We start from the raw sequence: 15464 nt of genomic DNA on the forward strand, positions 1-15464 counted from the left end.
ATGAGGCCACAAGAGACAGAATGTTCTTCCGTTTCCTTTCCCTGTTCATGAACAGGCCAGACGGGCCGTTCTTGAATTCTGATCAACTCGACGCCCTTCTCTCCCTACTCAAGGTGAGAATCTGGTCTCTCACCTGCCAGCCATGTAGGGTGCATTCCCAGGCTCATTGTTCTGAAAACATCCATCATCTTGGCCCTGCTGCCTTCTGAGAGAAGTAAAAAGCCAAACACCAGTTGTTACGAAAACTACAAGAGGAAATTATTTTAAACTCCATACTTCTGAAAAGCATTTATAATTACTCAGCCCACATACCTGCTCTCCCAGCACATGAAATAAAGACTTCTGTATCAGGAGGCAGTGTGAGTCAGTCAGTGCCTGTGCTATCCAGCCTGCTGCTGCAACTAGAGGACAATCTCTTGCCCCCTGGTTAATTATGTCTGTCACCTGCTTCACTCTCCCCCACATTCCTTAGCCATCAAATGGAGCTCATGAAATTACTCATCACAGGGGAAACACCTAGAATCTCAAGTTCATTGGCATGTGGAAAGAGAAAATCCCATCATTTAAAAATAATGTCATACACTGTTCATTCATTGTTTTTCAACTAATTCCTTCCATGCAAGTCCTTAGGAGGAGTGGGAGTAGGCAGATAACATCCAGCCCAGCTCTAGTCAAACGTCTAGGGGGCAAGACTGGCTTCTATATGATTTCCTTGGGAAATCATACAGAATTTCCACTCAAGGAAATGGCTGGGAGTTAGGGCGGAGTGATGAGCTAAACCACTAAATTAGGTCATTAGTGATGACCTAATTCCTGGAGGAATATAAGGAAGAGCATGCATGAAGTACAAAGTCCAAAGATTCCAGAGGCAGAAATTGAGGATAGCATCACTAAGCCTGACTGCTAAAGAGCTCAAAGGAAAGTGGAGCAGAAAGCAGCAAAGAGGTCATGGTCTTATGCTGGTAACATATATTTCAGAGCCAACAAGAATGAATGGATGCATCAGCTCTTCTTAACAGGGCAGGATATGGTCTCAGCTGTGGTCACAGAGTCCCAAATTTGGTGACTTAAGATGGAAGTGTTTCCCTTTTATGTAGTAATCCAGAGGGAAGCAGTCTAGGGCTGGGGGAAAGTTAGGTCATCCTCAACATGCAGTTTCCATCCTGGGGTCCGAGGTAGCTTCCCCTAATCCTACCACCTGTCACCTGGAGGGAAGAAAAAAGACCAAGTGAAGGCATATACATCCCTTGGGAGAAGTTGGCACGATGGTGGCAAATATCACTTCTTTCTCACACCCCATTTCCAGAACTTAGTCATATGGCCATACCAGGCTGCAACAGAGACTAACAAGTGCAGTCCCTGGCTGGGCAGCCCTATGCCCAGCTATCACTGTTCTATTATTAAAGACAGAGAAATAGATAAAGGTGGATAACTGGGGCTCTGGAGGTGAAAAGCACTGGCTCAGCCTCAAAAAATGTAAAATCTAGCTGGGAAGAATAAACAAATAAGCTCACAATAATCAATAATAATAATAGAAAGCAAATATTACCATGTGCTTACCAAACACCAAGTATCCTATTTAGCATTATCTTATTTAATACTTACAATGGTCTGAATGTTGGTGTCCCCCCAAAATTCATATGTTGGAACTAATACCCACTGTTAATATGAAGAGGTGGGGCCGATGAGAAGGGATTAAGTCATCAGGGCTCCATCCTCATGGCTGGGATTGGTGCTCTTGTAAAAGAGTTCCCTTGCCCCCATGTGAGAATGCAGCAACAAGGCACCATTTACGAAGCAGAGGCCTTCACCAGACCCAAATTTGCCAGCACCTTGATCTTGAACTTCCTAGTCTCTGTGAATTATGAACAATAAATTTCTGTTGTTTATAAATTACACTATAAGGTATCTTGCTATAGCAGAATATAGACCGAGAAAATATAGCAGAATATGGACTATAGCAGGAAATGGACTAAGACAATACTGAAATGACTCTGCTATTATATGTATTTTATAGATAAAGAAACTGAGACTTAGCAAGTTTAGCTAACTGACAAAAGGTTAAACATGGAGCCCAGATACAAACTGAGTCTGTTGGATCCTAGGGTAGAGGTCAGAAAACTATGGCCCTTGGGCCAGACACTGCCCTCCCTGCTTTTGTAAACTAAGTTTCATTGGAACACAGTGATGCCCGTTCACTTACATATTGTCTATGACAACAGCAGAACTGAGCAGTCACAACAGAGAACAAATGGCCTGCAAACCTGAAATATTTACCATCTAGCCCTTTACAGAAGAAGTTTGCCAGCCCCTGCCCCAGTGCTAGAGGGTTAGGTGCAGTCAGCTAGGCATGCACAAGCTACCATGAGACCTAGAAGAGGACACCTAAGAGAGAAAGGTCAGGGCAGGCGAGGAAGGCTCTGAGAGGAAGTCCAGATGTAGCCAACCCCTGTCTGTTGATTAGCAACTGAGCAGTCAAGACAGTGGAGCTGGAGGAAGAGCTTGTGGCGAGACCTGGAGGTCTGAGGGGGTAGGGGTAGGTTCAGGGGACCCAGATTGTTGACGGGGGTGGCAGAGGGGGGCTGTCAGGAGAGGCTGGGGACATGAGCTTCCTTGTGGTGGAGGACGACATTGAATAGCTACAGTAGCCTGCAGATTAGGGTTTCCCTACATGGCCAGTCATTGCAGTCATGTAGGGCACTTACTTATTCAAAATGAGATAATAGGGCCCCACCACAAACCTACCCAATCAGGATCTGTACTTTAAAGAAGCTCCCTATGAGATTCTGGGAAACACTACTGAAGATGTAGGAAGAGAGTGAGGGGGCAGGGCCCCTGACCAGAGGTTGCTGCAGTCACCTGGGGCCAACAGATGTGTATGCCCAGAGGGGTGGAATGGCAAGGTTTTGGGACAGCCTCTTGGTATAAAGTGAAAGAGAGGAGAGAAAGAAAATGAGATCATCATTTATGATCATGGTCATGGGGAACAAGAGCCCAGGTCAGTCCCGGTGAGCAGGTGGCCCCAGTGAGGTTTTCTCCACTTTCCCCTCCGTAACTTGACCTTGGACTTCTTCTGGTATCAAATTCCAGTTATTACCCCCCAAAAAGAAAAACTACCCACATCCCAGACAAATTGCAGTCTGGCTGTTTTAGAAATGACTAAACTTTTACAGAATCAAAGGTATCAGAAGAGTCAGCTTCGAGGATGTGTATCTCTTCGTGCTCATTTCTGGCCCTTGGAGGATTTTTTTTTTTTTTTCTGTTTGTGGAAAAATTTGTTTCAATGGCCTTAGAAATGATTTGTGGTTATTTCTGTATACGAGGAGGATATTTTATACTCTTGTTTTCTTGCTTTTATGAATCTAAAAAAAGGTCTTCAATCACCCTAGGGGTGAAAAAAAAAAAAACAATGGAAGGAAGGGAATTCAGTAGAAAGAGTTTAACTGTACAATGCTTTCTCATTTGGTATGCAGCAGTGAGAGAAATGCATCCCTCGACTCATTCATTGAATAAATAAATCATAGGGTTAGAGCTTAAGTAATAAATAATAGAAAAGGAAAAGAAATAAACTAAGAGGACCTGACAAGGTAAAAATAAATAAATAAAAAGAGCTACATTCAAGCAAAATGATGAAACATGGAGTGTTATTTGCCATTTTGTCCTCTTTGTATTTACTTGTCACATTTTGCTAGAATTTTTTATTTGATTGTTTATTCACTGCCCCCATAAGCTTTTGTACTGGCAGAGGGTCAAAGAGGAAACGCTCTACTTTTTCCCTGAAAATGACTTATTTCGCTGAAGTTGAATGTGCATCGAATAAGCATCGTACCAGGTGCTGAGTAGTTATTGCTAACTGGTCCGCTGGTGTGTAGTACATTTTAAGTCACTAAACTTGGGGATTACCTGGCCCCTCTGTGCTTGGTTCTCTCTTCCTAGCCTTCCAGGACTCACACATTAGATAAGACTTCCTTCAAGACTCCTTTCTTGAAAGCCCCACATGTGGGACAGATGTCCCTTCTATGTACTGACACAGTACTCTGGACTGCCCTTAATACTACTAACAACCAACTTTTATTGAGCTCTTACAAGTCTAAACGTCATGCATAGATTATCTTTTTTAATTCTCTCAACCACCCAATGAGATAGGTACTATTGTTAAGCCATTTTTATTGGTAAGGAAACTGAAGCACAGAAGGGTTAAGGAAAGACTTCCAGGTTACCCAGATGGGAAGTGTTTATTGTCTGTGCCCCTCTAGACGGTGAGTCCCATGAAGAAGGAGCCCACAGCTACCTGGTATGGCGTCCAACAGAGTGCCCAGCACAGTCTGGTGCCTGATGTTTCTCTCTCTCTCCCTCCCCCTCCCCCTCTCTCCCTCCCTCTTTTCCTCTGTGTGCCTGTGTGTGTGTAATGAATCACAGGGCCACAGGGACTTTCCCTCAATATGAGACTCATCTCACGCATGGGAGATTATAAGGTTTACAAATCAAATGTACAGAGTTAAATTACTTTCCTGAAGTTGTCTATATTAAAGCCTTAGTTTATGAGAACTGTGCTACCTAATCTAGTTAAGCCTGAGATGACAGAAGCAGAAACCAGATGATATATCCTCTCTCTATTCTCCCAGAAATTCATCTGCCAGGCCCCACTGGAAGACAGACCTCCAGAACAGTGGTGTGCACCGTCTCCTGGGGGCCTTTCCCCCAGGTGTGTCAGGCCAGACAGGCCCTGGGTGCAGAAGAGTAGGGTGTGTGGGGGTTTCTGTGTAGGGTCACATATGGTTTCAGTATTTTTCCCCAAAATATTCATTCTGCGCTCTTCATAAATTAGACGCGGCCTCCATACAAGAGAAAGAGAGAAGGAAAAGATGGAGGCAGCTCTCAAATCATCTGTGGACTTCAGAACTTTTCACCCAAAGCAGTATCTGGGAGACTGCCCCCTAAACAGGCAACCAGGAAGCCTCATGTTCAAGGACTATCTAGCCCAGCTTGGCCCATTTTGTGATTTTATGGGATTTGGCAGCTTGGGGGCAAAGCAAGGACCAGATACAAGTGGGCTATGGGAAGCTGAGGATGGTGCCAACCTGGCCTGCCCTACACCTCTCCCTTTCTTGTTCCACCAGAACCTGGGCTCAAGTCCCAGCCCTACTATTTACCAGATCTATGACCTTGGCAAGTCATCCAGAGCGGTGGTGTGCGTGTCTCCGGGGGCCTTTCCCCGGGATATGTCAGGCCAGACATATCTGAGTTCAGACCAGAGCAGTCCTGGGCCCTGCGCTGCCCTTCATAAGGGATTCTTTCAACAACAGAAAACACAGAAGTCCTCCAGGGGCCTGAATCAACAAGGGAAGGTGCTCATCATAAGAGGGGCCCTCCCAGAGCCTCTCACTGGGTTAAGGGTTGGTCATTTAATTTGCTGCTGTTTGTCTGAGGTGTGAATACTTGTTCTTTATTAGAGGGAATATCCAATCTGATACATGGTAGTTGCTCTAAAGTGTTTGTAGAAGGGAGAGAGAGAGGAGAGGAAGGAGGAAGGCTCCCTCATAGAGTTGTGTAATTGAATTGAACAATTTGTGCAAGTTTCCTGTCTCAGTGCCTGGCACATAAGGGGAACCCAGCATTAGTTCCCTTCCCCACTCTGGCTTAATGCAAGTTATCTAGGAAACAGCACATCCAAGCATCATGAATAGGCAGACATTTATGTGTATGACAGATTCAGATAGCAGAGGCTACAGAAATGGGAGTCTGGCAGGAAAGTGTGTGTGAAGGCCAAGAGAGGCTCTGAAAGCTGCATAATGTGGTGTTCCCACAAGAAAGGCACTAAGGTAATGGGAGCGGTGGGGACCTGAGCAGATGGGAGGTAGTGTGGTGGCACGGTGGGACTGAGAGGCAGAAATCAGGAGGAACCCTGCTTACCTTCTGCAAGCGCCACTGCAGGACAGATGGAGGAGGAGCCAACTAGTGGAACTGGGAGACCCATGGTCCCAACGCTAAGCAGGTAGCCCTTGTCTCTGATTCCCGGGCCTTGAAACTCTCCAGCATTATTAAAAATACCAACCCAAGAGCTATTTTCTTTTTTTGGTAAAGTAACAATCCCCCATCTGCTTTGAGACTTTAATTCTGGGGAATGGATAAAACAATGCTTATTTAACTGGTGATGACATTTTTAATCTTTTTCCAACAGTAGTTACTTAGATTCCTCCAAGTGACTTTGTACTGTTTGAAAATAATCCATTCAGGTCTAATGCAGATACGTGTAATAGAAAAGGGAATATACTGTGTAGACTGTCCACAGCAGTGCAGGATGGAGAGAGCCCAAATGTAAACAGTGAAGGAAAGGCACTGAGGATACTCCCTGCTTTGCTGGAAGACTGGCAGAATCAGATGAATGAAGGATTGGTGTCATTACTCTCTTTCTCCCACACAACAAAGCTTTAAGAACATCAATTACTTGCTGAAGTTAGGGCTTAAAATATTACCAAATTCAAATTATTGTATTTACTAAATATCCATCAAAAATGGGAACCAGTGGGCTTTCTCGATGCATAGAAATACACACACACATACCCACACACAGGGAAACGTTAAATGAAACTATTACACAGAACAGTAAACATGTGCCAACTATGCCATAAAAATAAATATCTATCATTGATAAAGGTCAGAAGAAATTTTGAAGAAATGTGGTAGTGATCTGACACTCACTAGGTTGCTTATGCTCTGTAAGTTTGGAAAATTTTTCTTGGTAAGTATTCAGTCTTTTTCACATATGTACATTTAAGGTACATTTAAAACGAGTTTCCTAAGAACATAAATGCTCAAGAGGAATAAGCAGGAGTTGATGAGGAAAATCTTAATTTGCATTCCTCCTGCCTCAAATGCCTGAAATATCTTGGATATAATGTTGCATGAATAAGGCTTTTATTGTTTAATGTGATAGGACTTAAACATTCTCTTTTTACTAGGATCTATAAAACATTTGCTATTAATAGCCACTACTTTTCATTTTTATCTACCAAATTTACTAAGGAAAAAAAATATGCCAAGGCTTCTATTAGTCTGCTCAAACCTTTTCTATTATCTGGCAAATAAATGTCACTCCTCTTAAACCTGGGACGGTTCACTTGGAAAGGGACACTAGGTGGTCTGCCCTAAACATGATGCTTCACATAGTAGGGCTCTGACTTGTCAACCTGCTTCTGACTGTGTCTTTTGGTCTTCCCCACAGTCTTACTGAAGTAAATAAGGTGATATTTCTATAGCCATTGGAGATACTGAAACTGAAATACATCTTCCCCAAGTTTGCACACTAATAACAGTAAAACCTTGGCTTAACACCAGAAGTGAAGTCTAAAACATTCAACCAGGAAAGCACAGGTTTGCTATATTTTGAAGTTCATCGAATGACCTGGTCTGCCTGGGCCTTTGAGGGCTCCCGCTGAGGAATACAAACTCACCCTGGCCCCAGTTGTGATTCAGCACCAGCCACTGTCCACTCCAGCTGAAATCCTGATGGAGATGATTCCAAGACTAACTGGTTTCTGAGATAGCAGCAAGGATTCCAGGAATCTCCCAGGTAGCTGAGCCCCATTTCTTCAGATTAATCCAGAGAGAACTCAGCTTGGAGAATGTTAGGAACATGGAGATCCCACTTCCCAAGACAGGATTGCCTGCCGTTTCCCCACCTACCCTACCCCTCCTCTCAATATCCCCTCTTCCGCCACTGAAGACAAGAACTTCATCACCCACCCCTGACTGAGAATGAGGGCTGCAGGGGGTATGGAACCTATTTCCAGTGTTGTCAGATGCAATCATGGAGTTTTCTTGATTTGTGTTTCTTCTTTGTATTTGTAGAGCCAGACGCAGAAGACAGATCATCTGATTTCTAGAGCAAAGCCCTTTCTCTACTTTGCTGGCATGCTTAAGAATTATTTACCTCTCCCTTAGTGTGCCAGGCTGCAGAGGGTATGCCTATGCCTGCATAGTTCTTGTCTAACTCCTTCCTGTGAAAGGGAGAGCAGACCCAGACAGAATCAGAAACCTAGTTCCTCATCCAGTTTCCCAAGTCTGGAGTTGCCATTGCACGGATGACAGAGAAAAAGGTGAGGGAGTGGGGTGGAAAAGAACCATATCATTCTTGTAAGTTTCAACGTGTTTTGCAGGTTACTGACTCAACACAGCTCATAAATTCTGCCTGCATCTCACAAGCCACTTGCTTACTCACTATCTCTGCTAAACATATCTTGTGAGTTTCATCCATTCTATTTGTTTTTCTTGTCTTGTCTGGCAGAATGAATATTCTCATCCTACAGTAAACACACATTGTAAGCAGAAAGATGTAGGGAAAAATAAGATAAAACACAGAGAAAAGTTTTGCTTTATAGTGGCAGGAGAAATAGAAACTCAAACAGAGAATAGCTGAATCACAGTAATGGTGGAGTTTCGAGCAGAAAGTGGTGGGTGCTGAATGCTAAGGGGTGACAAAGTACCTGTCACTGAGACTGCATGGTCCTCCGAGATTTACTGGGAGCTTTCTTTCCATGGGGTTGTTTCTGGTTTTTAAAGAGGATAAATCATCATTAATACAGGTGCATCCCAGGACGCCATACTTCCTGACCAATTCCTCCCTCTTCCAGCCCCTACCGTGCTGGAAATCACACTTAGGATAAGAATAAGGATGGAGGTTTCATGGCATGTGTGGAAGGAGGAGGCAATTGAAGAAGGAGGAGCAGAGGAAGCTCAGAGACCCACAGAAAATATACAGGATATCATGGGATAACTGCTGCGTTTAAACACTTTGTTTGTTCTAGGAATTATTTTGAAAGTAAACATAGTAAAGGGGTTCATGTCTTAGCCCTTTGAATAATAAAAGCAACAAGCATATTGTCCAATTCAAGCCATGTATTAGTTTCCTTGGCTGCTATATCAAAGTACCACAAGCTGGGTGGCTGAAAACAACGTAAATTGATTGCCCCAGAATTCTGGAGGCTGGAAGTCTGAGATCAAGATGTCAGCAGGGTTAGTTCCTTCTTGGGGGTCTCTGAAAACATTTATTCCATGCCTCTCTTCCAGCTTCTGGAGACAGCTGGCAATCTTTGCCATTAACTGGATTGCAGAAGCATCATTCAAATCTCTGCCTCCACCATTGCATGGCCTTCTCCCTGTGTCTTCGTTTCTGTCTCTTCCTCTTCCTCTTCTTATAAGGACCAGTCATATTGGATTCGGGGCCCATCTTATTCCAGTATGACCTCTTCTTAACTAGTTACATCTGCAATGACTCTGTTTCCAAACAAGGTCACATTCTGAAGTGGGGTTAAGACTTCAACACATCTTTTCGAGAAACATAATTCAACCCATAACAGTCCACAATTAAGAAATATAAATTTGCATTTTATTTATTTTGAGTGCTCATTCTCTATCTCTCTGAAAATAGGAGAACTGAGTTTTTCCCAGTTTAAAGATTTATGGTAGATTTCACATATAAACTGTTCTATATATGACACAAACTGTTAACCATGGTTATCTCATAAGAGTTATCTCTTAGGGGAAGGTGATGGGGGGCTTTCATTTCTGCATTGTAAATGACTATAATGTTTGCATTTCTAAAACAAACCCATGTACTACCTTGCAATAAGAAAGAACAATGACATATTTTCAAGGAGTTAATGGCTTTTCTTTCCCTCACAGCCTCTAGCATCAGAGTCTCCTTAGGAGAGGGATCTTCATGGATGAGGAAAAAACAGGAGGCCAGGGGCATGTGCCATTTGGAAAATTGTGCTAAAGCTACAATTGTTTTGACATGCTTGTCTTTAGACATTACTTTAATTTATTTTAAATTTTAAAATAGCATTAAAGGAGGACTCAAGGTTTTCACATTTACCCAAAGGGAGCACAGGTTTTCAATACTGAGAAATACAAAGGCTTCTTGCAGCCACTCATGGAGGCTTCCAGTCAGTGAAGGCAAAAAGGGAATATTGGCTTTTAAAGGTTTTATCCAAAGAAAGATGCCCAGATAAAATACAAGATACCCAGTCAAATTTGAGCTTAGGATAAATAACAAATTTTTCAAGTATAAGTATGTTCCAACCATTCATTGCATGAGACATACTAATCCAAAAAATTATTCCTTGTTTGCCTGAAATTCAAACCTAACTGGGCATCCTTTATTATTTATGTATGTGTGTATATATTTTTGAGACAGTCTTGCTCTGTTGCCCAGGCTGGAGTACAGTGACGTGATCATGGCTCACTGCAGCCTTGATGTCCTGGGCTCAAGCAGTCCTCCTATCTCAGCCTCCCATGTAGCTGGGACCACAGGCACATGCCATCGTACCTAGCTAATTTGTTATTTTTTGTAGAAACCAATTTTACCTATGTTGCCCAGGCTGGTCTCAAACTCCTAGGCTCAAGCAGTCCTCCTGCTTCAGCCTCCCAAAGTGCTGGGATTACTGGCACAAGCCACAGCACCTGGCTGGTACCCTTTATTTTTATTTGCTAAATCTGGCAGCCCTATTCCAAACATACCAATTTAGATAAGCTTTTTCTAAAATTTAGACCACAGGAGAGATTAGTCCCAGAAATCACTCATAAAAGGAGCAATATGAGGTTGTAGCTCATCACATTTTTCTTTGCTGATTTTGCACAAGCCATGGAAATGTGGTTCACATGAATCCTATTTTTGTCAACACTTTGTATCAGGAATTCTTGACAAATTGTGCAGGAGTTCCAGGGGGTCAGTGAGCCTCCTGAAATCACAGGCCAGGTTAAATACATGTGCATTTTTGTGGTGAAAGGAACCTCAATTAGATTGTCAAAAATGTCTGAGACCCCCAAGAAGGTCAGAGGGCACCACCTTAATACCTTAAGGCCATAGCTTTGAACCCCGGGAAGGCATTTTTTTCTAAGGGATAGGGCATTATTTTTCAGATAAATTACTTTTCAGACGATTGACTTTCTGATGGCCTAAACTGCAAAATGGAGAAAATCTCAGAAAATGTAAGAGTGGGAAGTTTAGTCTGCTGAAGCATCCCTCCCAAGTGTTTGAGATGCCAAATGTTCTGCATGTTTCACAAGAGCTGAGTAGAAGCCAGGTCAAGGGTGGCGCTGACCATTGTGACTTCCCTGATGAAGTTGAAGGTTAGAGGCATCTGCCTTGAATACCAAAAGCCCTTAAAGCAAGAGATTGAGAGTGGGAAACAGACGGACAGAGAGCAACGCTCAGGTCATGAATTTTCTTACTACCTTTAGAAAATAAATGACCATTTTGATAATTGCTACTTTATTGTTTTCCTTAGAACTCTTTCATCAATCTACCAACAGCCCTTACCAATGAGCTCGACTGGCCCCAACTCTCTGGTGCTACAGGATTTCTGGACTCCACTGTTGGGTAAGTGTCTTTGCGCACCCTCAGACATTTGAATACATCTGTGTAAGGAAAGAACAAGAGATGGGGGTTGCTACCAAGATGTTGAAATGAGAATTATTAGGAACTGCTTCTAGAACATGAATTTGAGTTCATCCACCATACAGTAGGATGTAACGCAAATTGCATTTTAGCAGCGCTGGCAAGAAAAGCATATTCCTGCTCTGGGCAGGATGGGAGTGGAGTTCCATAGTTTACCTCTGATGGAAAATACTAAACACATAACTGAAATTTTCTGATTCAAGGAAAAACAAAGTTTACTTGAGTATTTGTTCTCAGAAATTGATATTTATAAAGATAATGGCCGAAGCTAATTGGCACTTCTCAAAGTCCTAGAATCATCCTGGCTTTAATGCCCCAGATTTGTAGGTAGAGACCAGGCCTGGTGAGTTTGAGTGACACACAAACCCAATTCACTACATATGCCTGGGTATTAAGGCCTGGGGTCTGCTTCCCAGGGCCCACACTTGGCAGGGACACCTGTGATGCTGGTGAAACTTGGCAAGTGTCCCTAACATGGTAGTAAACCACAGATATGAGTCTATGGCCATCCCACCCTGAACACACCAGATCTTGTCTGATCTCTGGAAGGTAAGCAGGGCCTGGTTAGTACTTGGATGGGAGAATGTCACAGATATGAGAGGCAATTTCTCTCCCAACATGTCCTAAACATTTATGACAGTTAATAAGCACAAGGAAGATGGCAAATGAATGGCTTCCATGTGTAAAAAAGAAGAAAGGGTAGAGCTTTGCTTTTAGGTCTAAAGGCAGGACAGAACCAGGTAGGAAGCCCCTCTCTGACTCAGGCAACAAACGGCAGAAGGCTGGAAAGCACCATGAGATAAGCCATGAGAACTGTGAGGAGGGCAATTGTGCATGGGGCGTGATTTACCCAAATCTGTAAGGAACAGGAACGCCCCCAAAGGACAGACGTTAATCATTTTAACAAGCAATTATTCTGATGAACAAAGGACATTGCATGCCATGAACAATTTATTTGCTGATTTTTATTCATCTGCTTTAAAAATATTTCTTAAATACTTAACCACCTAACCAGGCACAGATGTTACAGGTGTCCATTTAAAGGTAAATAGGGCTTGTCCCATCTTTGTAGTCAATTGCAATTAAGGCAGATGAGACAAGTGAACAAATAATTGTAATGCAAGGAAGATACACCAATGACAGGTCTCCCACAGAGCCATGGGGCTCCGAGGAAAAAGAGCTCATGGAAGTAATCAACAGTCACTTCCTTTGGGGGGGGTAACACATGGGAGACTGGGGTGATAAAAGGGGTATAGAAGAAACTAGGAAGATAACTAACCTTCAGGGAAACATACTCATATTTACATAGAAATAATCTGTGAATGTAGAGAAAGCCAAGGAGATGTGTTTTCCAGTGTAGTTATACCTTTTCAAACTTAATCATGTTCTTTTAAAAAAGGCTGGTCCTTGTCATTAGTGTAAAAATACTAAAAGACTTACTAATAGGGATAGTAAGAAGTAACCTTTGAGAAGTAAGAAGTAATTATATGCCAATCATTTACTGAGTGTTGTATAGATATTCTCTCATTTAACCTCCTTGTGAGGTAGGGGATATTATTCTCTGCATTTGCAGTTGAGAGATCCAAGGGCAAATAGACAGAATAAGAATCTTGACCAAGGTTACCCAGCCAAGAGTGGTAGGGTCTGTTTTCATGGAACCTTGTGTCATATCATAACAAAGATATGTTCTTACCTCCCAAACTTTGTGTTGTTTTTATTCTTTGTGTGGGAATATAGCTCACTGTAACCATTGTCCCTCTGTGTGACAGCATAGCTATAGGATGGAGAAATGACTAAGAACCAAAGAAGTCCTCCCCATGTAGAGGTGTGGCCTGCACTATTTCAGTGACCCATCATATGCCTCCTTAGGGTCCCAATAAGCGCAGACATCTGGGACTTCCTGAGTCCTAGCCTCAGTCCCCTCTTCCCTCTGCTACAGCCTCTGTTGTCTTTACCTGGAACACATCCAGAGATAACCCAACCAAAGTAGGTTTATGGAAGAGAGAACCTTGGTCATCCCCCCAGTGTCAACATCAGAAAAGAAAAAAATATATATGTTTAAGTGCCCTCCACCCAGTGTAGTCATTTCTCAATAAAAGTATCTGGAATTTTCTCTCAATCAAGGTTTTTATGACAATAACAAAAAGAATTAATTATGTATGAACAATGAACACAGTTTACTGTACCTTTAATGAAAGCTTAAATTTTTACATATTGACTCTATAAATCTCAACTACCTTTTGGCCCCATGAAGTTGCCATAAAAGAAATACCAATCCGATATTTAAAATTAATTTCCAAGTAGTTTAAATCTTTACTGGAGTCACTCAAGGAATGAAAGAGGAATCCACTCACCATGCCCAGCAAACAGATAAAAACGTGTTTCCTCATCTCTTTCCACTTACAGCTCGCACACACCAGTAGTTGCTCTGTATTTCCTAAATCTCAACTTCCCCAAAACTTGACCCACACTTAGCTCCTGCTCCCAAATAGACTCTGTTCAGTCATTTTGAGTTTCTATTGGGGGTTGAGAGGGAAAGCTCCCTTTTCCTTTCTGCATCTGTTCTGTCCTCCCACCAGGGGTTTACTCCCTTATCAATGTAAAATCCCACTAGCTCTCCAATCCTGCAGCAGTTTTTACCCATCATCCTGATCAGTGCCCAGCAGGCAGACAGGATCTTCCATCAAAGCATGGCAATGGGGCAAGGGGAAGAAGAAAAGTTGAGAGCCTTCAGACATGAATGGTTTCTAACTCTTATAAGCATTATGTGGAGAAATTCTGACGCCATCTCACAAAGTAAGTGACCATCTAGATATGGCTTATATGAAAACCATCTCTATCCTGAGCTAGTCTTTATTGACCTAGTACCTTTTTATATTCGGTTCTCTGTTACTGCTTACAAAAAACGCATAGTCTGCTTAAGCAACTTCCTAGTGTTGACTCTAAGTCCTGTCCTTACCTGTTGTATTTCTAACGAGGCACACACCACAGCTGGTTGTTCACCTCCCCTGAAGGAACTTTTCTTTCTATGTGTTTGTGGCGACCCAAGCTCCCTAGCTGTTCCTCTCAGAATGCTCTTTTTGCCAGCTGTTTCTGTGTACTGTGTCTGTGTTCGCTGCCACTCAGCTGGAGTGGAGAAGAATATACCAACTCCTTTTGACGGAAAAGGAAATTCTCTGTTTGGAATCTGAGTTGCAATGGATTCCCCCATTAAGCAGAAACAGAGGCAGCATGACACTGCATGCGTGGGATCACCATTTGCTATGTCCCTCCCAGCAGTAGTTACAGCTAAACTATCCATATACCATTGTATAAATTATATTCACAGATAATTTGTGCTAGGCCAATCTCCTTATTAAAGGAATAAAAAGTTATAAGTATATAAAAATATCAAAGAGATTAGCATATGATGGAGGTCCTCATTTGTGGAATCAGGAAAATGAAAAGAATGTTGACCCAGAAGCAGCACTTCTGAGAGGTGTATACAGCTCCTGTGGGCATTTTGGGCACATGCCCCTTGAATCCAAATGCTTATCCACAGAATTAGTGGATTTCTCTATTCAACTGGATCTCCAGAATGTGCTTCCTACCGTCATGATCAGCCTCCTGCTATGGGTATCAACAGCGTTCTTTGGAAACTGTGCCTTGTGAAAGCATCAGGAGAGAAAATGGCTCCTTCCCTTTCATTATTTGTTTATGCTCTTTGTCCTCTCAAAATGTATTATCCCCTTCATAGATAACTTTAATTGAAATTATGTGCATGCATTAAATGACAAACATAACCCCTTAGTTTTACAAACCTTTAGTTCTTTTAGTTGAGTTGATGTTAACAAAAACTGTTTTCTTGACTCTTGGGCTTCAGAAAATTCAATAAGTGATATCCGTTAAAAAAATATATTGGGATTTTTCTTCAGTGTGATTCAGGAAGGAATTGAGTAGGTCAAAAGCAGGAAAAAAAATCTCTGTGGGGGTTAAGAGCTTCCCAATAGAACAGTATAACTGT

General features: G+C 42.4%; 1 protein-coding gene across 1 annotated transcript in view; it reads left to right on the forward strand.

Annotated features, from left to right (window-relative positions):
* Nucleotides 1–15464, forward strand: part of AOAH (acyloxyacyl hydrolase) — a 211658-nt gene that overhangs the window by 125194 nt on the left and 71000 nt on the right. Inside the window, exon 12 of the mRNA XM_002818049.4 lies at nucleotides 11292–11383. Within this exon, the coding sequence (XP_002818095.3) occupies nucleotides 11292–11383 (92 nt within the window). The remainder of the gene's footprint in view (nucleotides 1–11291; nucleotides 11384–15464) is intronic.

The sequence above is a fragment of the Pongo abelii genome, chromosome 6 (assembly GCF_028885655.2).
Source record: "Pongo abelii isolate AG06213 chromosome 6, NHGRI_mPonAbe1-v2.0_pri, whole genome shotgun sequence".
Taxonomy (NCBI): domain Eukaryota; kingdom Metazoa; phylum Chordata; class Mammalia; order Primates; family Hominidae; genus Pongo; species Pongo abelii.